Source organism: Cnephaeus nilssonii (genome assembly GCF_951640355.1).
Source record: "Cnephaeus nilssonii genome assembly, chromosome: 3".
In the NCBI taxonomy this organism is placed as follows: Eukaryota; Metazoa; Chordata; class Mammalia; order Chiroptera; family Vespertilionidae; genus Cnephaeus; species Cnephaeus nilssonii.
Window position 1 is genome coordinate 72,566,479 of NC_137074.1, and position 24,557 is coordinate 72,591,035.

The 24,557-nt window shown below is 38.0% G+C and overlaps 1 protein-coding gene across 3 annotated transcripts in view; it reads left to right on the forward strand.

Moving 5' to 3' along the window:
- CBLB (Cbl proto-oncogene B) overlaps window positions 1-24,557 on the forward strand; it is a 226,173-nt gene that overhangs the window by 117,889 nt on the left and 83,727 nt on the right. For all 3 annotated transcript variants that reach the window (XM_079767368.1, XM_079767367.1, XM_079767369.1), the window contains exons 6-9: window positions 1,812-1,933; window positions 5,974-6,111; window positions 9,010-9,097; window positions 12,564-12,695. In XM_079767368.1, the coding sequence (XP_079623494.1) occupies window positions 1,812-1,933; window positions 5,974-6,111; window positions 9,010-9,097; window positions 12,564-12,695 (480 nt within the window). The remainder of the gene's footprint in view (window positions 1-1,811; window positions 1,934-5,973; window positions 6,112-9,009; window positions 9,098-12,563; window positions 12,696-24,557) is intronic.

Here is a 24,557-nt window from a genome sequence, read left to right on the forward strand (position 1 = left end):
CATCTCAAGGGATATAATCATTAAAGAATTCTGCCTTGCAAATTTGAAACCCTTAACAGTTACGAGAAGCAAGTCTCAAAACAAACAAAAGCAGAAGTCCTCTACTAATAATCATTTCTAGATGACTATTTCTACAACTTTCACTTGGCAACATAAACCACCTTTTTTTTCCCTTTCATGTAGAAGATGTGAGTTAATAATCTGGCACAACAGATACAGTGTGCTGCCAATTGCTTGGGAAAAATGTAGCTTCGGCCTTAAAATGTGGCCGAGATGATTCAGTCACACCCTCAAGCGAAGTTGTCTGTCACTGATTGCCTTTCTTTTCTCTCTTGCCATGGTAACTAGTGAGGGACAGCTAATCACATTAAAGAGAAAATGATACAAACCTTGTGTTGGTGTTTGTGTGTGTATTTCTGGGAAAGATTTTTACATAACTCACTTTAAACCGTAAACCTTTTATAATTTCATAATTGTGCAAGGATAAAACCAAATGTGAGTACAGGATGTGTTACCAGGGGAAGAACACCAGATTGGGAGTCAGGGCCTTGTAGACAAGTCACTGATTAGCGGGAGCTATTCAACAGGGATAGTCCTGTCTCATCACTGTTTCTGGCATCAGTGCTGGCGTCCCTTTGGTGAGCAACACAGGCACGTTCTTCGCTTTGTGGCTTATGGTTGATGTGTAAACTTTGCTAAATTACTTACATTCTGTGATATGGTTACTTGTTCTATAAAATGAGACACATAAAGGTACAGTAGAGAATAAAACAGACATACAGGGTGTTGATAGGTAACAGTTTTAAATAGGGTGGTCTGAGAAGGCTCTATTGAGGAGAAAGCAATCTTGGTTATTTAGAGAAAGAGAATTAAGACTGAGGAGTCAGCAGATGCAAAGGCTCTGCAGTGAGAGAGTGCAGTTGTGTTCAGGCCAACAACACTGAGGCCAGCATGCGTGGAGAAGAGGCAGAAAGTGGGAGAATCACTGCAGGTGGGGAAGAAAGGGAACTGGGGATCCAACCTGTAAGGTTCTTCTAGGCCAGTGGTTCTCAACCTTTCTAATGCCGTGACCCTTTAATAAAATTCCTCATGTTGTGGTGACACCCCAACCATAAAATTATTTTCGTTGCTACTTCAGAACTGTAATTTTGCTACTGTTATGAATCGTAATGTAAATATCTGTGTTTTCCGATGGTCTTAGGCAACCCTGCTAGCGGTTCTCAACCTGTGGGTCATATAGCAGCAGTTCTCAACCTGAGGGTCATGACCCACAGGTTGAGAACCGCTAGCAGGGTTGCCTAAGACCATCGGAAAACACAGATATTTACATTACGATTCATAACAGTAGCAAAATTACAGTTATGAAGTAGCAACGAAAATAATTTTATGGGTGGGAGTCACCACACATGAGGAACTGTATTAAAGGGTCGCGGCATTAGAAAGGTTGAGAACCACTGTTCTAGGCCATTTATAAGGACGTTTGCTTTTCTCAGAGTTGGAGGGTTTTGGAGAGAAGAGAGATGTGGTTTAAGTTTTAAATTATCACAGTGCTTTATTGGGAATTTTTGTGGTTTTTCTTTTTTGTTATCTGTTTTCTATACTTAGGAAATGCTTTCTGCCTAATTATCATCTTCCAAAATGAGAGTAAGTTTTTGCATATTTACTGTTAGATAATAAAAGTTGACCTCAACCACATAAGCTCATATTCATCTTAAAAAATATAAAAGAGCATTTTAGTAAGTGTATTAAATAATGGGCTGGTAATTGATAGCTGATATTATCTAGTTAATATGTTTTATTTATATTTTTAGCCTTGGGGTTCTATTTTGCGGAATTGGAATTTCTTAGCTGTAACACATCCGGGTTACATGGCATTTCTCACGTATGATGAAGTTAAGGCACGACTGCAGAAATACAGCACTAAACCTGGAAGGTAGGACTTTTCAGCAGTCATATTATGTGATGTACTAAAGAGGAAAAGTCCTTTATGACTCTCTTAAGTAGATCAATAACACCCATGGGGGCAGAGGGAGGAAAATGCTAAGAGATGGTGCTTCTTAAGTGAATCCTTTAAAATGATACATTGTGCTTGTTCTGAAATGTATGTTCATAAAGTGAAAGAAAATACTGTGTAATTTTATGAACTTAGAAATTTGTTAGTTATCAGAGTTCTGGTTTTCAAATTGGAATAGAATATTAGCATATTGACTATTTTCAAGTTACCTGTGTTTATGTATATAATTGTATGTGTATATTTGAATGTAAGACTCATATTCATTTCTTTGTTTGTTTTTTCAATCCTCACCTGAGGGTATTTTTTCATTGATTTTTAGAGAGAGTGGAAGAGAAAGGGAAAGACAGAGAGAAATATCGATGTGAGAGAAACATCGATTGGTTGCCTCCTGCACTCACCTGGGAGCCTGCAACTGAGGTACATGCCCTTGACCAGAATTGAACCTGGGACCCTTCTGTCCACAGGCTGACGCTCTATCCACTGAACCAAACTGTCTAGGGCCCATGTTCATTTTTTATTTTTCAAGACATTTAATTTGGCTCTATGATAAACTTAAGTACATATAAACACATATCCTATCTAATGAAGAGGGGATATGCTAATTGACCATCACACCCTCACAAAGATGGCAGCACCAACAGCCAATAAAGGGAATATGCTAATTGAATGCCACACCCTCAAAGATGGCAGCGCCTACAGCCACAACATGGCGGCACCCAGTCCTCGCAGCCCTGCCAGGGCAGCAGGAACACAACATGGCCGGGCCCACCCCTAGGCGGGTCCGGCCGCTCCACCAGCCTGCCTCCATAGTCCCCCCAACTCCCCAGCCTCCCACGGCCAGCCCGAGGCACAGGCAAGCCTTGGATGGTGGCTACCCAGCCACCCAGGGCCGACCCAAGGTGCAGGCAAGCCTTGGATGGCAGCTGCCAAGCCGACGCCCGAGGTGCAGGCAAGCCGTGGATGGCAGATGCCCAGCCACCCGGGGCACCCGAAGCTCAGGTAATGAGGGCCAGCTGAGGCTTACGCTGCTGGCAGTGGCAAGCAGCAGAGGTGTGATGAGGGCACCACCTTCCCCTGATCAACAGGTTGCCTCCCGCCCCTGAGGGCTCCCAAACTGTGAGAGGGGGCAGGCTGAGCTGAGGGACCCCCCTCCAGTGCATGAATTTTCATACACCAGGCCTCTAGTAAGTACATAAACATAAATAACCCATTGTTATAAACCAAGCCAATTTCATGTCCAATAGTACTTCTTCCATTATACCTCATGGTTCTTTACAGCTGAGAATTGGTTTTATTTTCCAGATGATAAACTGTGTCAGATGCATAGAGGTTAACTATTTGGTCAGCCCTTTTGACTTTTCCCAAGAAATCCCACCTTATTAATGATAAATCTGGCATCAGAAAATGCCTCCTCCCTGGTTAATGCATTTCCCTACATCTCATCTAGGAGTACATCGGATGCATACTAGCCATTTGTGCCATGGCAAGTGGCGGGCTGGGGATGGCAGTAAGGACAGTGGAGACCTGTCCCCTCACACTCACATTTTAGTACAGAGACACCATTTCAATGTCCATGAGTGTACACTTTTTATATAGGGACTAGTGCCCCAGTGCACAGATTCCTGCACATTGCAAGGAAATTAATTAGAAGGTGGCCAGCGGTGTGAGACTGGGTGAGATGGGGCCTGACAAGCCCTGGAGCCAACCTCCTGCTCTCCCTTCCCAGCTGGCCTCACCTGGGGTGGTGCCGCGTCTTGAAGGGCATCTGCAGCTGAGTGGGGTCCCTCCAGCAGGTGGGGTCCCTCAGCCTGGCATGCAAGGATTGGGGTAAAACCGGCTCTCCAAAATCCCCCGAGGGGTCCCGAATTGTGAGAGGGCAGTTCTCGGATGACACACCCCGAAATCAGGCTCCCTCCTCTCCGGTTCTGCGGTGCGTCACCCAAAAACCGCTGCTACCAAGTCACTACAGCTCGGTAGTTCCTGCATTGAGTGTCTGCCCTCTGGTGGTCAGTGCAAGTCATAGCTACCGGTCAGACAGTTGTTTAGCCTTTTATATATACAATAGAGATCATTTCATTTTAGGAAGGAATTTGGTTGGTGTTTTTTTAAAGTCTGCCTTTTCTAATATTGTTTTTATTTAATTTGTAGCATAAATGATGTCTTTTTAAAAAGTATTTTCAAGTACAAGCCACTATTATTGATTCCTTTCTTCTTTTCTATAATGAAAATTTCCCCCTTTCTATATTTAACAATTTGTATGGTATATAAAAAGAAGGTAGTGGGTGCAAACAACAGTTTATTTAGCTCAGGTTGAAGTCTTCTGTTAAGATTAAGGAGAGTTGTTTCTCATTGTGACTATGACAGCAGGTCAGATATTTTGGACAGTGGCTTAGATGAGTCATTTTGTTTCATCCAAGGACCTCTCAAGCCAAGATTTTCCATAATTTTTACTGTCTAGATTGGCATTAAAGTATGTTTTTGTTCATGAAATATGATTTGAAAGATGTGATATGGTTGGGACCATACAGTCTTACCAATTTAACACAGAAACTATTTGGGGAATTATCCTGCTCAATTCTATAAATATAATAAGGAAACTCAGTCCATTTTATGTTCTCTGGTTCAAGATCTGGAGATAATTAATGACAGTGTTGGAAACAAAAACCAGGTTTCATCACTATTGGAATAGTTCTCTGAATAAAAAGTTAGTACTCTCTGAAAAGATGTCTTCTTTTTTTCCCAACCTGCCCTGTAACGATTTATTCTATTTCAGTTAAAGATGAAATGTTTAGTCTGTGGTAAACTATAATATGTAAAGTGTGATAAGGCATTGAAAATGTGTTTAGGAAAACTCTTTTAATGAACACATCAAATAATTTTGATAAATATTTTCTTTACAAAATATATCTATTTAAGTGGTCCTTTGTCTTGGAAAGTATTTCATCTCTTTGGCTTCATGGTAAAGGGAATAGTTGGGCCTTTGCCAAGGACATTGGGGTTCCTCAGGTTGTGCTTTATTTAGGATCCAACTGGCAGTCATAATAAGGCTGTGTGGAATTTTTTGATCCAATTAAGGATGCCAGTAATTGATGGGTTTATATTCTGTTTTCAGGCTGTCTAGGAGAATGTTTTTACATTTTCTTGAGAAGTTATTTTGTAAGGTTCTATAACCAAAGTGAGGTTCTTAATATTTATAGACCAGGTTTTTTGAGCTCTTATTTAAAGATATATGGCTAGAATACATGAAATAAAAAGCATTTTTTTCAATAATAATGCACATTATTAACAACCAAAACTGTATAATTTTTAAATTATAAAATAGTATATTGAATTCCACAGTAGAAACTGGCTCAGTTTCTGTCAGGATGGACAAATTAAATTTTTACCCATGTATTTTATTTTTAATTTCCAAAATAATTTGTCATAGCTGTTTCTACCACCAGCATTTTCTTTCCTTTTTTTTTTTTTTTAATCTTCACCCAAGCATATGTTTTTTTCATTGATTCCAGAGACAGAGGAAGAAAGAGTGGAGGGGGGCAGTGAGAGAGAGAAACATTGATTGGTTGTCTCCCTTATACACCCTGACTGGGGGGTCAAACCCACAACCTGGGTATGTGCCCTGACTGGGGATTGAACCTGCAAACCTTCAGTACACGGGGTGATGCTCTAACCACCAGCCAGGGCATTACCTAATGGTGATGGCAATAAATCACTTGATAGTTTACAACTTCAATTATTTTCTCATATAACTCCGGAGATATTTAAATGAAATGATCATTGCTTCTGTTACAGATCAATACATAGAGAAGTACAACAGTGTTAAAATAATTTAGAAGGAAAATTTATATTAGGAATTCTAAATGATTCTGTTTATTCTTTACCTTAAAAAACTTAACAAATTGTATAGTACTTATATACATTTCAAATATGATTAAACATAATTTCCTCATGTTTTACAGTTACATTTTCCGGTTAAGCTGCACTAGATTGGGACAGTGGGCCATCGGCTATGTGACAGGGGATGGCAATATCTTACAGACCATACCTCATAACAAGCCCTTATTTCAAGCCCTGATTGATGGCAGCAGGGAAGGATTGTGAGTATGAGAAATGGGCATCAGGGCACATTCACAAATGTGAAAAATTCAGGCCGCTCTGAGATGAAGAAAATGGATATTGTGAGGCGGGTGACCTGGTTGCTTGTTTTTTATTTCAAGACTAAGAAATGGATGCTCCTTTGTTTTTATTGTTTATCTTTTAAAAATAGTTATTTGAAGATAACCTACTTATTTGAATTTCCCTATATTTTAGCAAATAAATTCCAACATGAAATGGCAATGGGATTTTATATCTATTATCAGAAAAGAAGTTGCTTCTTAAAAGTTGTTTTAAAATAGATATAACACACACACACACACACACACACGCACACATGGGTGGGCAGAAATAGGTTTACAATTGTGAGGATGCAAAACAGTTTATCTTTGTATTAATATTTATTAATTCTTGTATTATTTTGCATATGAACAACTGTAAGCCTATTTTTGCCTACCCACAAAGTTTAGGCAACCTGTTAAGTCCCTTCATAGTATACATATCTGTCATTCATTTTAGTCCTATGCCACTTTCTCCTTTTGTTGTATTTCCAGTGTCACTTCATCACACTGATTGTTGAGTGCTTTGCTTTACTGAGTAACTTGGAGACGTAGGTGATTCAACTTGCCATAGCATGGATTGTGATAGAAACCTAGTAGGAGGAGGTCCACCAGAGTCAGCAAAGAGCAAATGATTTAAGTGTTACCTTTCCAAAAGTAATTGCAAAAACAAAAAAGAATTAGTGATGGGATCAATATGAAGAAAAATAATGCATTTTTAAAGTTGTGAGCTTTCTAGAAATACTTATATGAGAATTGTATGGCAAACTGTGGTACTATGTTTTTTCCCCCCTCTTAATTATGATAAATTTGCTGTTCTCAGTTAGTTATACTTGACCTTTAGTGCAGCAGAGATTTACATGTGTAGCTTTGATTTACTATGATTGCCGAATTTTTACTTTTAAGAAAATATGCTTTAAAGTTTGAATTTATCAATAGAGGTTGTGAGTGGGCAACTCTGTGATTTGATATGGCTTATGTATATTGTTTACAATGCCTTCCATCTATTTTTCAAAAGTCAATCAAAACCAAAACCCTATGATTTTTAAGTAGTAGTCTTGCCTTTGAACACCTACATCAAGTAACTGTTAATATTGACACAAATACACATGCATACATACATCTTCAGGGGTGTTTGATGAGTTGAATTTGTACTTTAGGGATGAATTACATTAAAAATAGATTAGATCAGAATTTTAATCTGATAAGTAGATCAGGTTTTAGATTAGGTTAAAATAGATATTACATTAATTACATAATTTTTTGTTTTAAGATCAGTAGAAACATGGGAGGCATATCATCTATCTTAGTCCAGCTATCATCAGGGTCAGCTGTTCTTTTCTGATATTTAATCCAATATTATATGACATAAGTGATAAATTTACTTTGATAACCAGCTAAGATTTTTTCTTCCTTCACAGTCTTTGTAAAGGGGCTTATCAGTAGCACCCTTGTTCACTGAGGAGAATGGTCATGGAATTGTCATTTATTTATACATTAAATAGAGAGAGTGTTTTAACCTCTTCTCTGTCTTATTGTCATATTTGTAATCTTTCATTTCTGACTTCATAGAATTTCATGTTTTTAAAGTGGGATGATCAAAATGTTATATAATAATTTTTAAAATTGGCCACTTTAGGGTATAAAAAGAAAGTTCCTTATTAATTTTTGCTTATCACTCTTCACTTAATATTTGTAGAATTTTATCCCATCCTCATAATGACACTATAACTTTGTATCATATTCAACTATAATCATCTACTTTTCCTAAGTCTTAAAGATTTATCTCATTGATTCATTCCTTACCATTTGAGAATTGTCTGTTCTCTAAGTTAATTTTTTCTGGTTTTCCTAGGTAAATTTTAACACTAACATATTTATAGACTAATTAAGGATAAATTTTTTTATTACTTCACAGAACAGTTTTAGTATAGTTTGCCCTTTAAAATATTCACCACTGTAGTAGTATATTCTTAATTTTTCATTTAAGCCATTTAGCACAGAAAGATACTGAACAAAATTAGTCATAGCAGTGAATTGACAAAATCCAACAGTAATACTGCCATTAAAAAAATGAAAAATAGGTATTTACCAATCCAATAAATTTAACTTTTAATGAATTTCTTAGTAAATCTGTTTTAGCACAGCAAGATGGCATTATTACTATAACTTTAGAGAGTTAGTTCTTCTTTCAGTTCTCTCTAATAATGGAAGGTTATGTTCATAAAACTGTCTGTGTTCATAGTTTGATTTGAAGTAAATGAAACATGGACTTGTAACACTTTCTGATTTCTTTAAACGTGTTGGGTGAGTAGAAGGTGAGATGGAAAGAGAGAACAGGAAACTGGAGAAACAGGGACACCATATAAATGTTTGAATAACTTTTGGGGGAAATTATGGGCTTTAATTCCAGTTTTCTCTCCTTGTGTTAAATATGGTTTAAAATGATACATTAACATTAACTGTGCTTCAGATGAAAAATATAATAATTGCAAAAATATGCATGTTCAAAGTATATTGGAATAGAACATGAGAGACCAGTAAAATAAAATTTTAAATTACCTAACAGACATATAGTAAATGTATTTATTTGAAAATGGTTGCTTAGCGGCTGAGTTCATATTTGTTACATATTTCTTATGTGAAAGTGATTTCTAAATTTTAAATGTATTAAAAATAACATAATATTATGGAAATAGAGATGGAATAGGTGCTTGATATCAGTTAAATAAAAAGGAAGTATTTAAATGTGTATGTTTTAATATAGAAGAATCTGATAAAATAACCTAGTTGCAATTAAAATATAAATTTATAATAATAAAATTTATCTTTAATTTCTAGCTACCTTTATCCTGATGGGAGGAGTTACAATCCTGATTTAACTGGATTATGTGAACCTACACCACATGATCATATAAAAGTTACACAGGTAAGGACAATTTGTGCAAATGTATTTATAATTAATAAGTATCTAGAATGCTTTGACATAAATAAAATTTTCTACTTACTCTAGAGCAGTGATGGCGAACCTATGACACGCGTGTCAGCACTGACACGCGTAGCCATTTCTGATGACACGCGGCCGCATGCCGAGGATGAAACATTTGCTGCTCCTGAGGATGAAACATTTGCGAAATAATGTTTTTTCCTCAAAGTGACACACTACCAGAGTTATGCTCAGTTTTTTGGTGAAGTTTGACACACCAATCTCAAAAGGTTGCCCATCACTGCTCTAAAGCCAAAATCATGTACAGGCACTTAATGCAAAAGATACTTAAGGAATTCTAAGGGTGTTTGAAAGAAAAAAACACATTACTTTTTCCATTTTTTAAATAAAAATTTTTGCTGTTAATGTTCTTGCTTCCAATATAATTTTGTTAGTTATTTGGGGAGATAGGTAGATAAATCCAAAGATAGGTAGTTAAATATGATGGAGCCATAGGTTTAGGGAACTCCATAGCAGTTAGGATAATTTATAGGCATTAGCTTTTAGAGTCAAATGAATAAGTGAACCCTATTGAAGATAATAATTATATTTTTATAAATTCATTGTTGGCAGCCTCATAGATTATGAGTGGGAGTGTAACTGGGTGACATTCAGTAATTACCAAAATCTAAATAAAAATAACATTGACTCTAGAATCCATATATAAACCACTTGCATATATATACAAACCCCTGTATCCCAAGTGTTTGCTTTAGCATTTTTCATAAAAATGGAAAATTACAAAATACTGAAATATTCTATCATACTTTAAAAAAATTATACCTGCTCTAACCAGTTTGGCCTGCAGACTCAAGGGTCCCGGGTTCGATTCCGGTCAAGGGCATGTACCTTGGTTGCGGGCACATCCCCAGTAGGGGGTGTGCAGGAGGCAGCTAATTGATGTTTCTCTCTCATTGATGTTTCTAACTCTCTCCCTCTCCTCTCCTCTCTGTAAAAAATCAATAAAATATATTTAAAAAATAAATAAGTAAATAAAATAAAAAAGTTATATCCATACTGTATTATACTGAAAAGTCATTAGCAGGAGGATGGTAGTTCTACATATTCACATGGTCACTTCTGCATTTTATGTAAAAAACTTCCATTCATGGGACACTCAATTATATAACATTTCAATTTGTAAAATTACACTGTGTAAGTTTAATTTCTGTGAATAAAGAAATGACCACATATGAACACATTAAAATAATTTTAGAAAATAAAAATCAAGAAACACTAAACTGGTAACAGTGTTTTTAACTGAGTAAGTAAAAATATTGGGGAGTCAAGGAGAGGATGAAAGCATCATTTTATACATAATCTAGTTTTAAAATATTTTATAACTTATATATTTTAAAAAATATGTTTTTATTGAAGTTTTGAGAGAGAGGAAGGGAGAGATAGAAACATCTATGAGAGAAAAACATCAATCAGCTGCTTCTTGCACATCCCCTACTGGGGATTGAGCCCACAACCCAGGCATGTGCTTGACCAGGAATTGAACCAGAGACCTCTTGGTGCATGGGACGATGCTCAACCAATTGACCCACACTGGCTGGGCTTTATGATGTGTATAATAAATAAAAATCTAATAAAAAAACAAATTAATGGTTTTGGGGAAGACAATAAATAATTTTTTAATTTTATTTCTAATTCTTTAGATTTTAGTCCCAGTGGTCTTGATATTATTATACTTGTTGACATATGTACAGTTTGTGGGCAGTTTTTAAAATTTAACATATGACTACCATTTTTTAAATTATATAGTGATTCTATAGTATATAATATTTTAATGAAATTTTTATATTTCATAAAATTTCTTTTTATAAAACAATTCTTTTAAAATACATATTCAAGAATAGTACCATTCCGTTAAATGACTCATACATATTTAACTAGTGTACCCATTACATTGAATTAAATTCTGCATCTAGGTTTTTAAATTATGGTAAAATTTTTTTTTATAATTGCAAATTGGTTCTTTGGATGTCATAACCTACATAAAAACATATCTATTATTTTAGGGACTTCAGTGATTTATAATTTATTTTGGATTACTTTAGATTTATTTTTTTCCATCTTGATCTATTTTCTCTTGTCTTTTTCCTTAAATTAAAAAAAAATATTTATATAGTCACACATATATCCATTATGGTAGGCATAATTTACATATTAATGTGTATATGTGCATATTTGTATATCTATCTATGTATATGTATATATTTTTCCTTACCAAGATTGTAAAATCTTTTAGTAGGTTAGGGATTAAATATTGTCATTTACCTTACTAGTACCAGGTTCATAGGCACTTTCTAGATTAGAACACTGCCTTATTTAAACAGATTTTATTTCTATGATTCATTTTTTTGTATCCCTATTAAATAACACCTTTTTTTTTGTATTTTCTTTACACTCGCCAATATATTTATATCTCTTTTGTGACAGATCTTTTCAATATTTAAACACTGAAAATTGTACTATGCCAAAAGGTTCTGAACTAGTAAATCAGAGTTTCAATAAAACAACTTTTGGTTGCTGAAGTGATTAAGATTGGGGGGAAAGTATGCAGTTTAGAAATTTAATATGGAATTTGAGGAAAATTTAAACTTATTGAACCTTAATTATTTTTTTAATTCAATATACCTTATTATGCTTTGGAGATTACATGACATATAAATGTGGGCCACAGTACCTAACATGCAGGAAGGGCTTGGCAAATGCTACCTTCCTTCCATTCTGGAATTTCTATAGGTATCTAAGAAATAAAATTTAATGTTCAGCCAGAATTATGTTTATTCATAGATTTTGGTAATTTGACAATAAAATTAGATGAGCATGTGGAATTTACGAAAAAAAAAGTTAATTACATTGCTTTTTAAAACCTTGTTTGTCTTTTGTATCACTCTATTTTTTTAAAATATATTTTTATTGATTTCAGAGAGGAAAGGAGAGAGAGAGAGAGAGAGAGAGAGAGACATTAATAATGAGGGAGAATCATTGATCGGCTGCCTCTTGAACTCACCCTACTGGGGATCGAGCCTGCAACCCGGGCATGTGCCCTAGACTGGAATCAAACCCGGGACCCTTCAGTCCACAGGCTGATACTCTACCCACTGAGCCAAACCAGCTAGGGCTCACTGTGACTTTTGAAGCAAGTCTTTTCCTAAAAGAATGGTACAAAACATTAAATAATCCCAAGTAGTACAAGAGCTTATGTCATTGCTTTTTAATAAAAGCTCAAATCTTTCAAATATTTTTTTTTGTAGACCAAATTACCATTATCAATTTAAAACATGTCTCATATGGCAACATAATCCTGATGGGAGCAAGTAATGGTATTTGAGAATATTTAATGTTTACAGTTCATGCAAGAAATAACATTAATGTTACTTTTTCGCCCAAATTGCAGGAACAATATGAATTATATTGTGAAATGGGCTCCACTTTCCAGCTGTGTAAAATTTGTGCTGAGAACGACAAAGATGTCAAGATTGAGCCCTGTGGGCATTTGATGTGCACCTCTTGCCTTACAGCATGGCAGGTATAATCCACGTTTAATTAGCAATGTGAATTCTCCCTTATATTCCTTAGCAATATATGTCTTTTCAGTTTTCTTCATCTTAATGATTCAGGAAATAATACTGAGAAGTGCTTTGTTTGAAGAATTGTTAAAAAAAACCTCATATGTTTAAGTTTCTTTTATGTAATATGATATTTTTGTTGTTTTTATATTTCTTCTTTTGCATGTGTCAGTTTATATTAGTTTTAAGTAGTTCTTCTATAACACTATTGATTTCAGAAAGTCCTAATCCATATTACCAATTAACTACATTTACATAATTTACTCTAGATCAGAATCTACTTATAGTAGGTCAGATTCCAAAGAAAAGTAAACTTCAGTAGATAAATCATAGGTTGATATTTAAACCATCCCTCTTCTCCTGAGGCGGTGTAGCTCCTGTCTCTATGGTTGCTCCGTAATGCTAAAATAGGAAAATCAGACAGGAAATGCTTCCGAATACTTATAGTTCCCACAGAAACAGACATTAAATTTTTCAGTTTACAGAAACAGGATCTACAATAAATTGCAGAATCTAAGATAAATTAGGCAGATGTTCAATAAATATAAATTGCTTTGATGTTTTTGAATAAGACCTAGAGAATAACTGGTTTCCCCAAGGCCTTTTTTACCCTTTTTTATCTATAATAAAAGGTGAGATTTTAAAATGGCTCTTTGGACAGATTTCCAACTTTCCATATGCTCCAAATGCCAGAATATATTGCATATCCTCCAATATCCAGAATATTTTCATCAAGCCATTTTTAAACTGTTGTTTAATACAGCCAATGTTGAAATGAATATTGTTGATGGGGTTTAGTTAGAAAGGAAATAATTACCTTTCAAGCCTTTTTAAAGACTTGCAGTTGAGTAATTGATATCCCTACCCTGTTCCTAAGCCCCCTTAGTCCTGATCTTCTCTCCACCCTAGAAGCTCTGCCCTCCTGAGGAAGGATGCCTTAGGTTCAGGAAAGGGTGCATACTAGAGGAGCCATGATGCCTGCTGAACTCATTACTTGGTAATCCTACCTAATAAAAGAGTAATATGCAAATTGACCCTAACTCCGCTACACCCACAAGCCACGCCCACAATCCACATCCACCAGCCAATCAGGAGCAGATATGCAAATAAACCCAACCAAGATGGCTACAGCCACAGAGAGCAAGGTTTCCCAGGCAACAGAGGAAGCCAACCTTTCTGCCTGCCGTTGCAGGCCTAAACCTCCACTCAAGCTACAAAGTTTCAAATATAGAAGGTAAACAATCCAAACAGAAATGGCGGCAGCCATGGAGCTGGAGAGAGCAGGCCAGGGTTGCCCCCGGCAACGGAGGAAGCCAAGCTTTCCACCTGCCCTGGCTGGCCTAGGCCTCCACTCCAGGCTAAAAGTTTCAATTATAGAAGGTGAATTAACCCCAACAGAAATGGCTGCCGGCCATGGAGCGAGCAGGAGTCTTGGCTCCGCTCCAGGCTATAAAGTTTCAATTGTATAAGGTAAATAAATTCCAGATACCAGGGCCTCCACTTGGGTCGCCAGGGGGCATGGCTGGCCTACAAACCACTACAGGCCCCTTGCTCAGGCAGCCCCACGCCACAAGGAAACCCCTATCCTGATCCAGGACACCCTTCAGGGCAAACCAGCTGGCCCCAACCCTTGTACCAGGCCTCTGTCCTATCTAATAAAAGAGTAATATGCAGATTGACCATCACTCCAACACACAATATGGCTTCCCCCATGTGGTCAAAGATCCTGCCCCCATGTGGACACAAGATGGCCACCACAAGAGGGCCAGCTGGGGAGGGCAGTTGGGAGGCACCAGGCCTGCAAGGGAGGGCAGTTGAGAGGGACCAGGCCTGCAGGGGAGGGCAGTTAGGGGTGACCAGGCCGGCAGAGGAGGAAAGTTGAGGGCAAACAGGCCGGCAGGGGAGCAGTTAGGCATCAATCAGGCTGGCAGTGGAGTGGATAAGGTGTTATCAGGCTGGCAGGCAGAAGCGGTTAGGGGCAATCAGGAAGGCAGGCAGGCGAGCATTTGGGAGCCAGCAGTCCTGGATTGTGAGAGGGATGTCCGACTTCCCATTTGGATCGGGCCTAAATGGGCAGTCAGACATCCCTCGAGGAGTCCCAGATTGGAGAGGGTATAGGCTGGGATGAGGGACACCCCCCTCTGTGCACGAATTTCATGCACCGGGCCTCTAGTCTATACTAATAAAAGGGTAATATGCTAATTAGACCAGATTGACTGGATGTCTTCTGGACATCCGAAGTCCTTCAGGAAAAAGCCATGGTGGCGGGGGCTGAGGCAGAGGCAGTTAGGCATTCAGGGATCGGGCCTAAACTGGCAGTCAGACATCCCCCAAGGGGTCCCAGATTGGAGAGTGTGCAGGCCGGGCTGAGGGATCCCCATGCATGAATTTCGTGCACTGGGCCACTAGTAATAATGGTCTTATAATAAGGGCCTCCTTCTTCCTCTGAGGATACTTAAAAAATGTATGAAGATAAAGAGGAAGACCTAGGAAATGAATTACAATCCAGTTACATTTTCAAAGCCATTGCCGAACTCCTGATGCCTTTGTGACCTCAGTAAAAATTGTTGAACATTCCTATACTTCTCTCTTTCTATATGCATTGAGGTTCTATTTTACTTTAGTTTTCCTTGATATCCTTGCCATGATTTCCCTTTATTCCTTCATGATGTTGGTGAATTTTACTTAGTGTAGAAGTTGTAGGAAGGGGGATGCTCAGTATGGTGTCTAGAAGCTCATTCTCAGCTTCTGGGCACATGTTTAAGTTATCCTACCTAATAAAAGTGTAATATGCAAATTGACCGCACCTTAGCCATGCCCAAGCCACGCCCACCAGCCAGTCAGGGCGAGTATGCAAATTAACCCAACCAAGATGGTGGTTAATTTGCATATGCTGAGGGTGGGAGGAGTGAAGACTGAAGACAGCATAGAAGGAAGAGGGAGGGAAAGTGGAAAGCAAGGAGGCTGCTGGAGGGAAAGCGTGGGCAGCGGGTGCGGCCGCGGAGGTGGCGGCGGGAGCAGGCGTGGCGGGGCCAGTGGGTGGGGCGGGGCGCGCAGCGGCGGTGGCGGGCGCGGCGGGGCAGGCGCGTGGGGCCAGGCGCGCCCCACCCTCCCTGCCCCACCCCCCCTCCCACCACAGTGGGAGAGGTGGCGGTGGCGGGAGGGAAGCCCGTCGGAAGTCTTGCAGGAATCTTCCTGCAAAACGGGCCCCTAGTATTAATAATAGTTTGTACATTTAAACATTTCTTTGTATAAATAACTTACAATAAATTTAGTTAATCTTGTAGAAGGCAAAACTGTTTGCAAGTGTGTTTCAAATGTATCAGTAGAAAATACTAGACGTGTTTTTGATGTGCCACATTGACTGGGATGGGACTACTTATGGTGCTTTGCTTTATTTGGTACCCACTCAGCATTTCAGAGCAAGGATTAAACTGACAGGCAATTATGTGTCACCCTTTGAATTGACTTAGCCTTGAGTGTGGTAGTATGGTTCTCACAGGTACAAAGAAACTAAACATTTGCATTCCTTTCTAAAGAAAACCAAAATTTTAGGCCGATATAAACTCAAAGTACTTTGCCTCCTTGGATAGCCTGTGCATTTCAGCCTCCTCTCGGAGCCCTGGTCTTAGAGCATAGACATACAGGCATATTGCAGGACCTGGCTGCTTTTAGTTGATACTTACCTCATACTTGGAAGTTAAGTGGGTTAAAAGTCAGAAGCTCCCATGAGTTTGGCAGACACCTTTGATTATTGTTGAAAGCATTGTATGAAATAGCTGTTTACCTGTGGTCTATGGCGAATAAAAAAGGATGGCTGGATATAAAACAAAAAAAATTTCATTTTACTTTCTGTATACTTCTTGAAAGAAATATATCTTTAAAAATTTTAGGACTAATACTATATATTTTACATAGTAATTTTGCAAACTATTTGCAATAGGTAGTTATGTGCAAAAGACATGGGACTAGTTCCCAGTTGTCATTGGTGTTTTTTTGCACTTTGCATCGCCACACCTTTTCTGTGTATTACTGTGCATTCCAGATGGTGCAGTTCCTCTTGCTAGTAGCAGATCAATTCCTTGATTCACTTCATGGTTTTTCATACGGGCCTAATGGCCTTATATGAGGATATGTCCAGTCATATTCATAAATTATTACCATTTTCTATTTCTCTGTTTTACTTTGAAATAATTCTCAGTTTTACTTTTAGAAATTGAGGAAGTGCATCAATTGCCAATCACTGAAAACAGTCTAGAGTAAAATTTTAGGAGAAGCTATATAAAACTGTAGTACTAAAGCAGAAGTTTACTAAGTAGTAACAAAAGATGACAAATTCAAAAGCACTCAGGTTGAAATAATAATCAAAATAAATCACACTCATGGCAATAGATTTTAAAGGTATTAACATCTTAGATCATAGAATTTTGCATATAGATTAATGAAAAGTATGCTAAGGAATCCTTTCAGCATTATTTTTTAATTATTCCCACATAAGATAGTTCGTGATTAATAGACATTTCTCTGACATAAGTTCCTGTGAGCTCTTACTTCATTGTATTTGTATTGTAAACATTTACATATTTACATGTTTCTCCTCTAGAGTATGGATTGCTTTACCTATTTTTGAATCCTTCTCACTGCAGGAGCATGCTACCCACCTACACAGTGGTAGTTACTTAGTAAATATTTGTGACTATATCCTATAGGTTTTATAAAGGAAAGAGAAGAAGGGGACTCTATTGCATTTAATAAAAAGACATTGATACTGGAGATCACTTGGGAAAAGCCTTGTAATGCCTTAGTTCTGTCCATTTCTCTTCTTAGAAGTAGCTGTGATCTTTTCAAATAATTTTTATCATGCTTAAGCTGAGAATGAGTCCTAAGAATTTTAAAGCTCAGATCCGATCCATTTGTTCTGTTCAGTAGCTGTGTGATTCCCTTCAACTTTTCACATTTTTACTTCTCCCACTTATTTTTGAGCCATGTTATTTTACTTCTTTTGCTTGCAATAATACTGACACTAACCTAGAGGCAGTAAGACCAAGTTTCTATTTTATTGCATTTTACACCAGGAAACATGCATCGTGACCCCTTGTTCCAAATTTTCTCCACCTTGAAGAAAATTGTTCTTAGGCCAAGGTTTGAGAATTCTAAAGTGATATTCCATACATAGTCTTAGTGGTTAAAGGAAACTTCAGCTACTGAACATTTCTACTTTGGGTAACCTGAATATTTCTACATTTACACATAGATTTCACATCATGGTGCTTCCTGCTAACCAACAGATCTGTTTTGGCAGCTTTCATATTGTTGTATGAACAGCAGTGTTTGATAATCATTAAACATGTGATTGCAAAATGCCCCATTATTGAGTAAAAGTAAAAGTCTTATAATGTCAATCCAGTTGACAAACATTAGCTATTCTAAAATCCTCACATTGTAGCCTCAGTGAGCTGCTCACTGAACTTACCTAATTGATGGTTAATATGAGAACAAAATGATTGAACATTTCCATAGTTTTACAATATATTGTCAAAAATTGTATCTAGCCCTAACCAGTTTGGCTCAGTGGATAGAGCGTCGGCCTGCAGACTGAAGGGTCCCAGGTTCGATTCCAGTCAAGGGCATGTACCTTGGTTGTGGGCACATCCCCAGTAGGGAGTGTGCAGGAGGCAGCTGATCGATGTTTCTCTCTCATCGATGTTTCTAACTCTCTATCCCTGTCCCCTCCTCTCTGTAAAAAATCAATAAAATATATTTTAAAAATTGTATCTAAACTTATAGATGTAATTGAAAATGATATTAAGTGTCTGGATATGAGTGCATGTAGTTAAAATAATATGACTCGTTTGCAACTTTCTCCTTATTTGAAATGGTACAGGGCTAGAGTCCATATTTTCTGACTTGAAAGCCAGTGTTTTTGTTTTATATTTTTATTCATTTTTTTCTGTGGAGATAAAGTTAAGTTTTTATACTTAATTATGCACAGGAATAATTTGTTATTTTTTTTCTCTTAACTGGGTTGGTAGAAGCAGCAGTGGATTGTTTCATCCATCATTCTGCAAGATCTCAAATCCATTCATTCATTCACTCAATTATTTATTTAGGAAACATTCCTTAAGCAGCTGCTATTTCCCATGTTCTGGGCTAATCTCTGAACTAAAAAAAACAAACAAACAAAAACCCCACTAAGAAACAGCCCCTACCCTCAAGAAGTTAAAATGAAATCTATACGTTTTATAAAGGTAATTAAATGGTATTAATAATTACTTGAAACGAACATCCTGTTATCCTTCAAATTTAATTATGGATCTGAGATATTTTTTGTCACTTTCTATTACCTTGGTTGACCGTGCTGATATGGAAAAGATTTTAAAGGCTGCATGTCTGCCAAGAAGCTCTGATAAATCTGTCCAAGTCCAATAGGAAAGATTAAACCCTGACCATAAAACATTGTGCCTGTGTGAACTTTTAGCAAGTCATCCTTCACCAGCTTTACCTTCTATTTGATGCCCTACTTTAGTTTAATTGAAATTCATTGGAGACTTACATATTATGTAATTAACAGAAACCCTAAGAAATGCACAGTAGTGGTCTCAGTTGTTACAGGCTACAAGCGGTTACTCTTTAATTGCTGTCATAATGGCCCATTAGTCATGCCTCAAAGGGAAGGGGTGTCAGATACTTTTTTTCTCCTGAAACATCTGTGTTATTTAATCAATTGAATAAGCAAGCCAGAGTTTGCACAGAATACTAAACAAGTTGAATAATCGCCTCTCTAGAGGCATTCTTTGAAACAGTATCTTGCTGGGTGTGGCATTCTGTTTACTCTAGGTGGTAAAATTGGGATGGTTTTATTTCAGGTCCACACTTTTCCTCGGATATTAACAAAGCAGTTTTCTTCTTCACCCTGAATTCCTCTACATTTTCCTTTTTGTAGTAGCATATTATGCATCAGTGATATTGCAGGGTTACCACATAAAGTGTTAAGTAAGGAATAGTTTTCCTTCTATGTTTTTTCCAGGTATCTAGATAAGGGCTTCTGGGCTAATGAATGGCACAAACTCTAGGCCATATTTCTCAAATATTACTTTCAAAATAAAAATGGATACATATGTATCAATTAGATTTGCAACCATAGTTTGCATTACTCTAAGGATTTTAATTCAATTAAAAGGAAGATTAGTTTTTTCCTGTGATTATTCCTTTTGCATACTTTTGCAAAATAATTTAAAATAAAGATATAGGAGCCTGAAAGATAATAATTCACAAAAAAGTCAATAGATGAAAATTAATAAGCTCTAATTTTAATATGACATGTGATTTAAAAAATTTTGGATGTTCTGTATTTAGACATTTGTAAATTATCAGAGGAAAAATAAATGTGTAGTTCTCTAAGAGAGATGGGTAGCCAGCACCACCACATTAAAGGCAGTCCTATATAATAAAAGCCCAATATGCTAAGTGTCCAGTCATCCGGTCAGCCGTTCAACCAATCAAAGTATAATATGACTTGCTAAGGTTGTTCAACCGCTTGCTATGGCATGCACTGACCACCAGAGAGAAGACGCTCTGACTGGTAGGTAAGCTTGCTGCTGGGGTCCTGCTGATCGGGACTGAGTGAGATGGGCCGGACGCACCCGGGAGCACTCTTGTGGTCCCTCCTCTGCCTTGATCGTGCACTGGTGGGGTCCCTCAGCCTGTTCTGCACCCTCTCTTAATCCTGAACCACTCAGGGGATGTTGGAGAACCAGTTTTGGCCCAATCCCGCAGGCCAGGCTGAGGGACCCCACTGGTGCACAAATTTGTGCACCAGGCCTCTAGTAAGAAATAATCTTTTATCGTATCTTCCTTCAAAAGCAGCTAATTTCTAGCATCAGTGAAATTTTGTAACCTTGGTACTACAAATAATATTTGACTTTAAGAATATTATAAATCAGTATTTATGTCCTTGATTACATGTTGTGTCTTTTTGTATTTGATAAAATGTTGGACCTCTTCTTTCACTTTGGGATTAACGTAGGGGCTACTTGAGTTGTCCAAAAATGTTATATTGATGTCATGAACTACAGTTCATAATTCTATACATGACAGGAATGAAAGGCATGAGACTAATATAAATAAATTAAATCTGATAGACAGATGATTGTCTGAATCTAGTGACTACAGTAAATAGACACTCACTGTACTGTGCTGTGCCTTGCTGTACAGTAGCAGATATTGGCACTTTGGAAACATTTTCAGTTGCCTCTAACTAGGGCCTCTGATTAGTGTTTTAAAAGTTGGCTCCATTAAGTAAAATGTCTTCAGAATGCCAACTCTCATAAGCTTCATGCATTGAAGTTTTAAATTGGATTCTAGCAACAAGTATTTCAAAAAAAGCTATTACTATGTAAAAAAATATATCTGAAGGAATATTATAATTACTACAACAAGTTTTGCTGCATCTTCATATTAAAAGTTGAAACTTTTCAGTTAGAACAAACAGAATATTTATTGATTATAGTAGCTTGTTTCATTTGAAAATTGCAACTTAAACAAAATACTTATTTTTTTTCATTTTTTAATTATCAGTAGTAGGCAGCTATTCTTAAACTTTATTTTAACATAGGCTATGAACCTCAGGTAATATTCTGATATGATAATATCATAGAGTGATAGTGTAGTGATAAAAGATTAGGATCTTAAAACAGACTTCTGGGATAGATATAATTTATTTTCAGTACTGCTGAGCTGTGTGACCTCCCTCAAATTATGTAAACTCTCCATTTTCTTACTGGTAAAATGTGAATAATAATTTTACCTATCTCAGGATTTTATGAGTTAATATGTAGATAGTGCTTACAACAGTGCCTGCAATTTTAGTTATTATTTTCTAATATAGTAACTGATGGTATCACTTTATGAAGTTACTAGTGGCCTGGTACACGAAATTCATGCACGGGGGGGGGGGGGGGGGAGGGTCCCCTCAGCCCAGCCTGCAACCTCTCCAATCCGGGACCCCTTGAAAAATGTCCAACTGCCGGTTTAGGCCCGATCCCGGGGATTGAGCCTGGTCGCCCCACGCAGCCTGCTGTTCAGTCGTTTGGTCATCCCTCACTAACTAACCCCCCTGCCAGCCTGGTTGCCCCACGCAGCCTGTTCAGTCGTTTGGTCATCCCTCACTAACCCTCCTGCCAGCCTGGTGATAGGCAGCCATCTTTGTGAGGGTATGACAGTTAATTTGCATATTACTTGTTTATTATATAGGATTTCATATATCTGATTAATATGTTATATACACTGATAATTCTGCAAATTTTATTTATTTTATTTATAATTTTAGAGAGAAGAAGTGGGGAGAGAGAGAGAGAAAGAGAAATATCAATTTGTTGTTTCACTTATTTATGCATTCATTTACTCTGACAAGGATGGATTGAACCTGCAACCTTGGTTATCAAGACAACTCTATAACTAGCTGAGTTACCTAGCCAGGACCTGCAGTTTTTAAATTCATTTCATTTCAAGATGGGATTCTTATGAACATTTTTCAGATGCTAAGATGTTTCCTCAGTTATCTTACTCTATTTCTTTGTTATTGAGACTATTTTTATAGTAATTAAAGGAGGCCCTGTGGACCAATTTGTGCACGGGTGGGGTCCCGGCCCACCCTGATTAGGGCTGGTTAGGGGAGGGGCCGTGGGTGGTTGGATGGCTGGCCCCACCCCTGATTGGGGTGGGGAGGCCAATCTGGGGCCCAGCCGGCTGGGGGGAGGGGCTGCGGACAGTTGGAGGGGGCAGATCAGGGCCCAGATCCGGCCATTTGGCTGCCGACGTATGTATGCCTCATAGCAACCCGTTGTTCCAGTCGTTGCCGTCATTCCAGTGTTCCGGTCACTTAGGCTTTTATATATATAGATACCCACTGGAATTCACATAGCACTTTGGAAAGCTTTGAAATAATTAATCTCGCTTTATCTTTAAGATGTTCCTTAAAACATACATTCTCTCACACCGTACAAATAAGATGAAATGGCTTATCCAGTGTCACATAGCTGCAATTGGTGGGTGTAGTATTCCAATCCAATTGTTTTGATTCAGAAAGTCTGTACAGTAGGTCCTTGCGTTACTTCAGAGATCCATTCCTACAGCGCGAGGTAACGTGATTTTCGCCGTAAGTCGGAACCCACCTACATAAACACCTACATCACTCACATGGAGCACATACACAGCAGTAATGAAGTGAAACAGTAAAAAAAAACTAAAAGAAAGATAACAATTCCTGACCTTTACTTGTGGTGAATAAATAATAAAAAACAAAGCACATATGTACATACGTCGAAATGATGGAACTTTTTTTTTTAATAAATAAATGGGAGATGGTGACGTAACCACGAAACAACATACGTCGAGTCCGACATAACCTGAGGACTGCCTATATTCCTTTTCTGATTCACTGTTTTTATGAGCCTCCCAAATTAAAACTAGAAGTTCTAAGTCTAGATTTACCAATGTCTTCTCCCTTGCCCATCATAAAAGAGCACTAAACCGAAGATCTCTCCAACCCTGGGATATTTAGTCTAAGATTACTATTAACAATCCTCATTCATTCTTTTATTTATTCTTTTAACAATAAGTTATTGAGTTTCTGTGGGAAATATTATGCTCTGAAAATGCTTAGTATGAAACCAATTTACTCTCAATGTATGTTTCTATATATTTATCTATTTATTTCTAATTCTTCCATGTTTAGAAAAAAGATTTACGGGAACTCTAAATCTACCTGAAGTATAACAAGGTAATATAAATTAGACTATACAGAAACCACACACGCACAGTAAAAACATAAAACACACTCTAACACGAGACTTATGAAGTCCTATGTATCCTCTCAGGCCCTCCATATATTGTATATATGTGAAGGTATGAAGTGCTTGATCTTAAAATGTGTCCTCAACTAATCATCTTGAGAGCAAATAGATTGCACGACATATAATGCTACCTAATAATAGACAAATATGCAAACTGACCATACCTCCGACACACCCACAAGCCACGTCCACAAACCACACCCACCATCCAATCAGAGCGAGTATGCAAGTTAACCCATCCAAGATGGCTACAGCCACAGAGAGCAAGGTTTCCCAGGCAACAGAGGGAAACAAGCTTTCCGCCAGCCGTTGCAGGCCTAAGCCTCCACTCAAGCTACAAAGTTTCATTATAGAAGGTAAACAAATTCAAACAAATGGCAACAGAACAGAGCTTGAGAGAGCAGGCCAGGGTTGCCGGCGGCAACAGGGGAAGCAAAACTTTCCGCATGCCCTAGCCGGGCCCACCCGCTTAAGGCAACAAAGTTTAAATTATAACCCCAACAGAAATGCCTGCTGGCGCGGAGGGAGCCCCAGGCTTGGCTCCGCTTCAGGCTACAAAGTTTCAATTGTAGAAGGAAAATAAATTCCAGATACCAGGGCCTCTGCTTGGGTTGCCAGGGGGTGTGGCAGGCCTGCAAACCACCACAGGCCCCTCGCTCAGGCCGCCCCACACCCCAAGGGAACCCCACCCTGATCAGGGACACCCTTCAGGGCAAACCAGCTGGCCCCCACCCCTGTACCAGGCCTCTATCTTATCTAATAAAAGAGCAATATGCAGATTGATCATCACTGCAACACACAATATAGTTGCCCCATGTGGTCAAAGATCCTGCCCCCATGTGGACACAAGATGGCCAGCAGGAGAGGGCAGTTGGGAACCACCCGGCCTGCAAGGGAGGGCAGTTGAGAAGGACCAGGCCTGCAAGGGAGGGCAGTTGGAGGTGATTAACCCTGCAGGAGAGGGCAGTT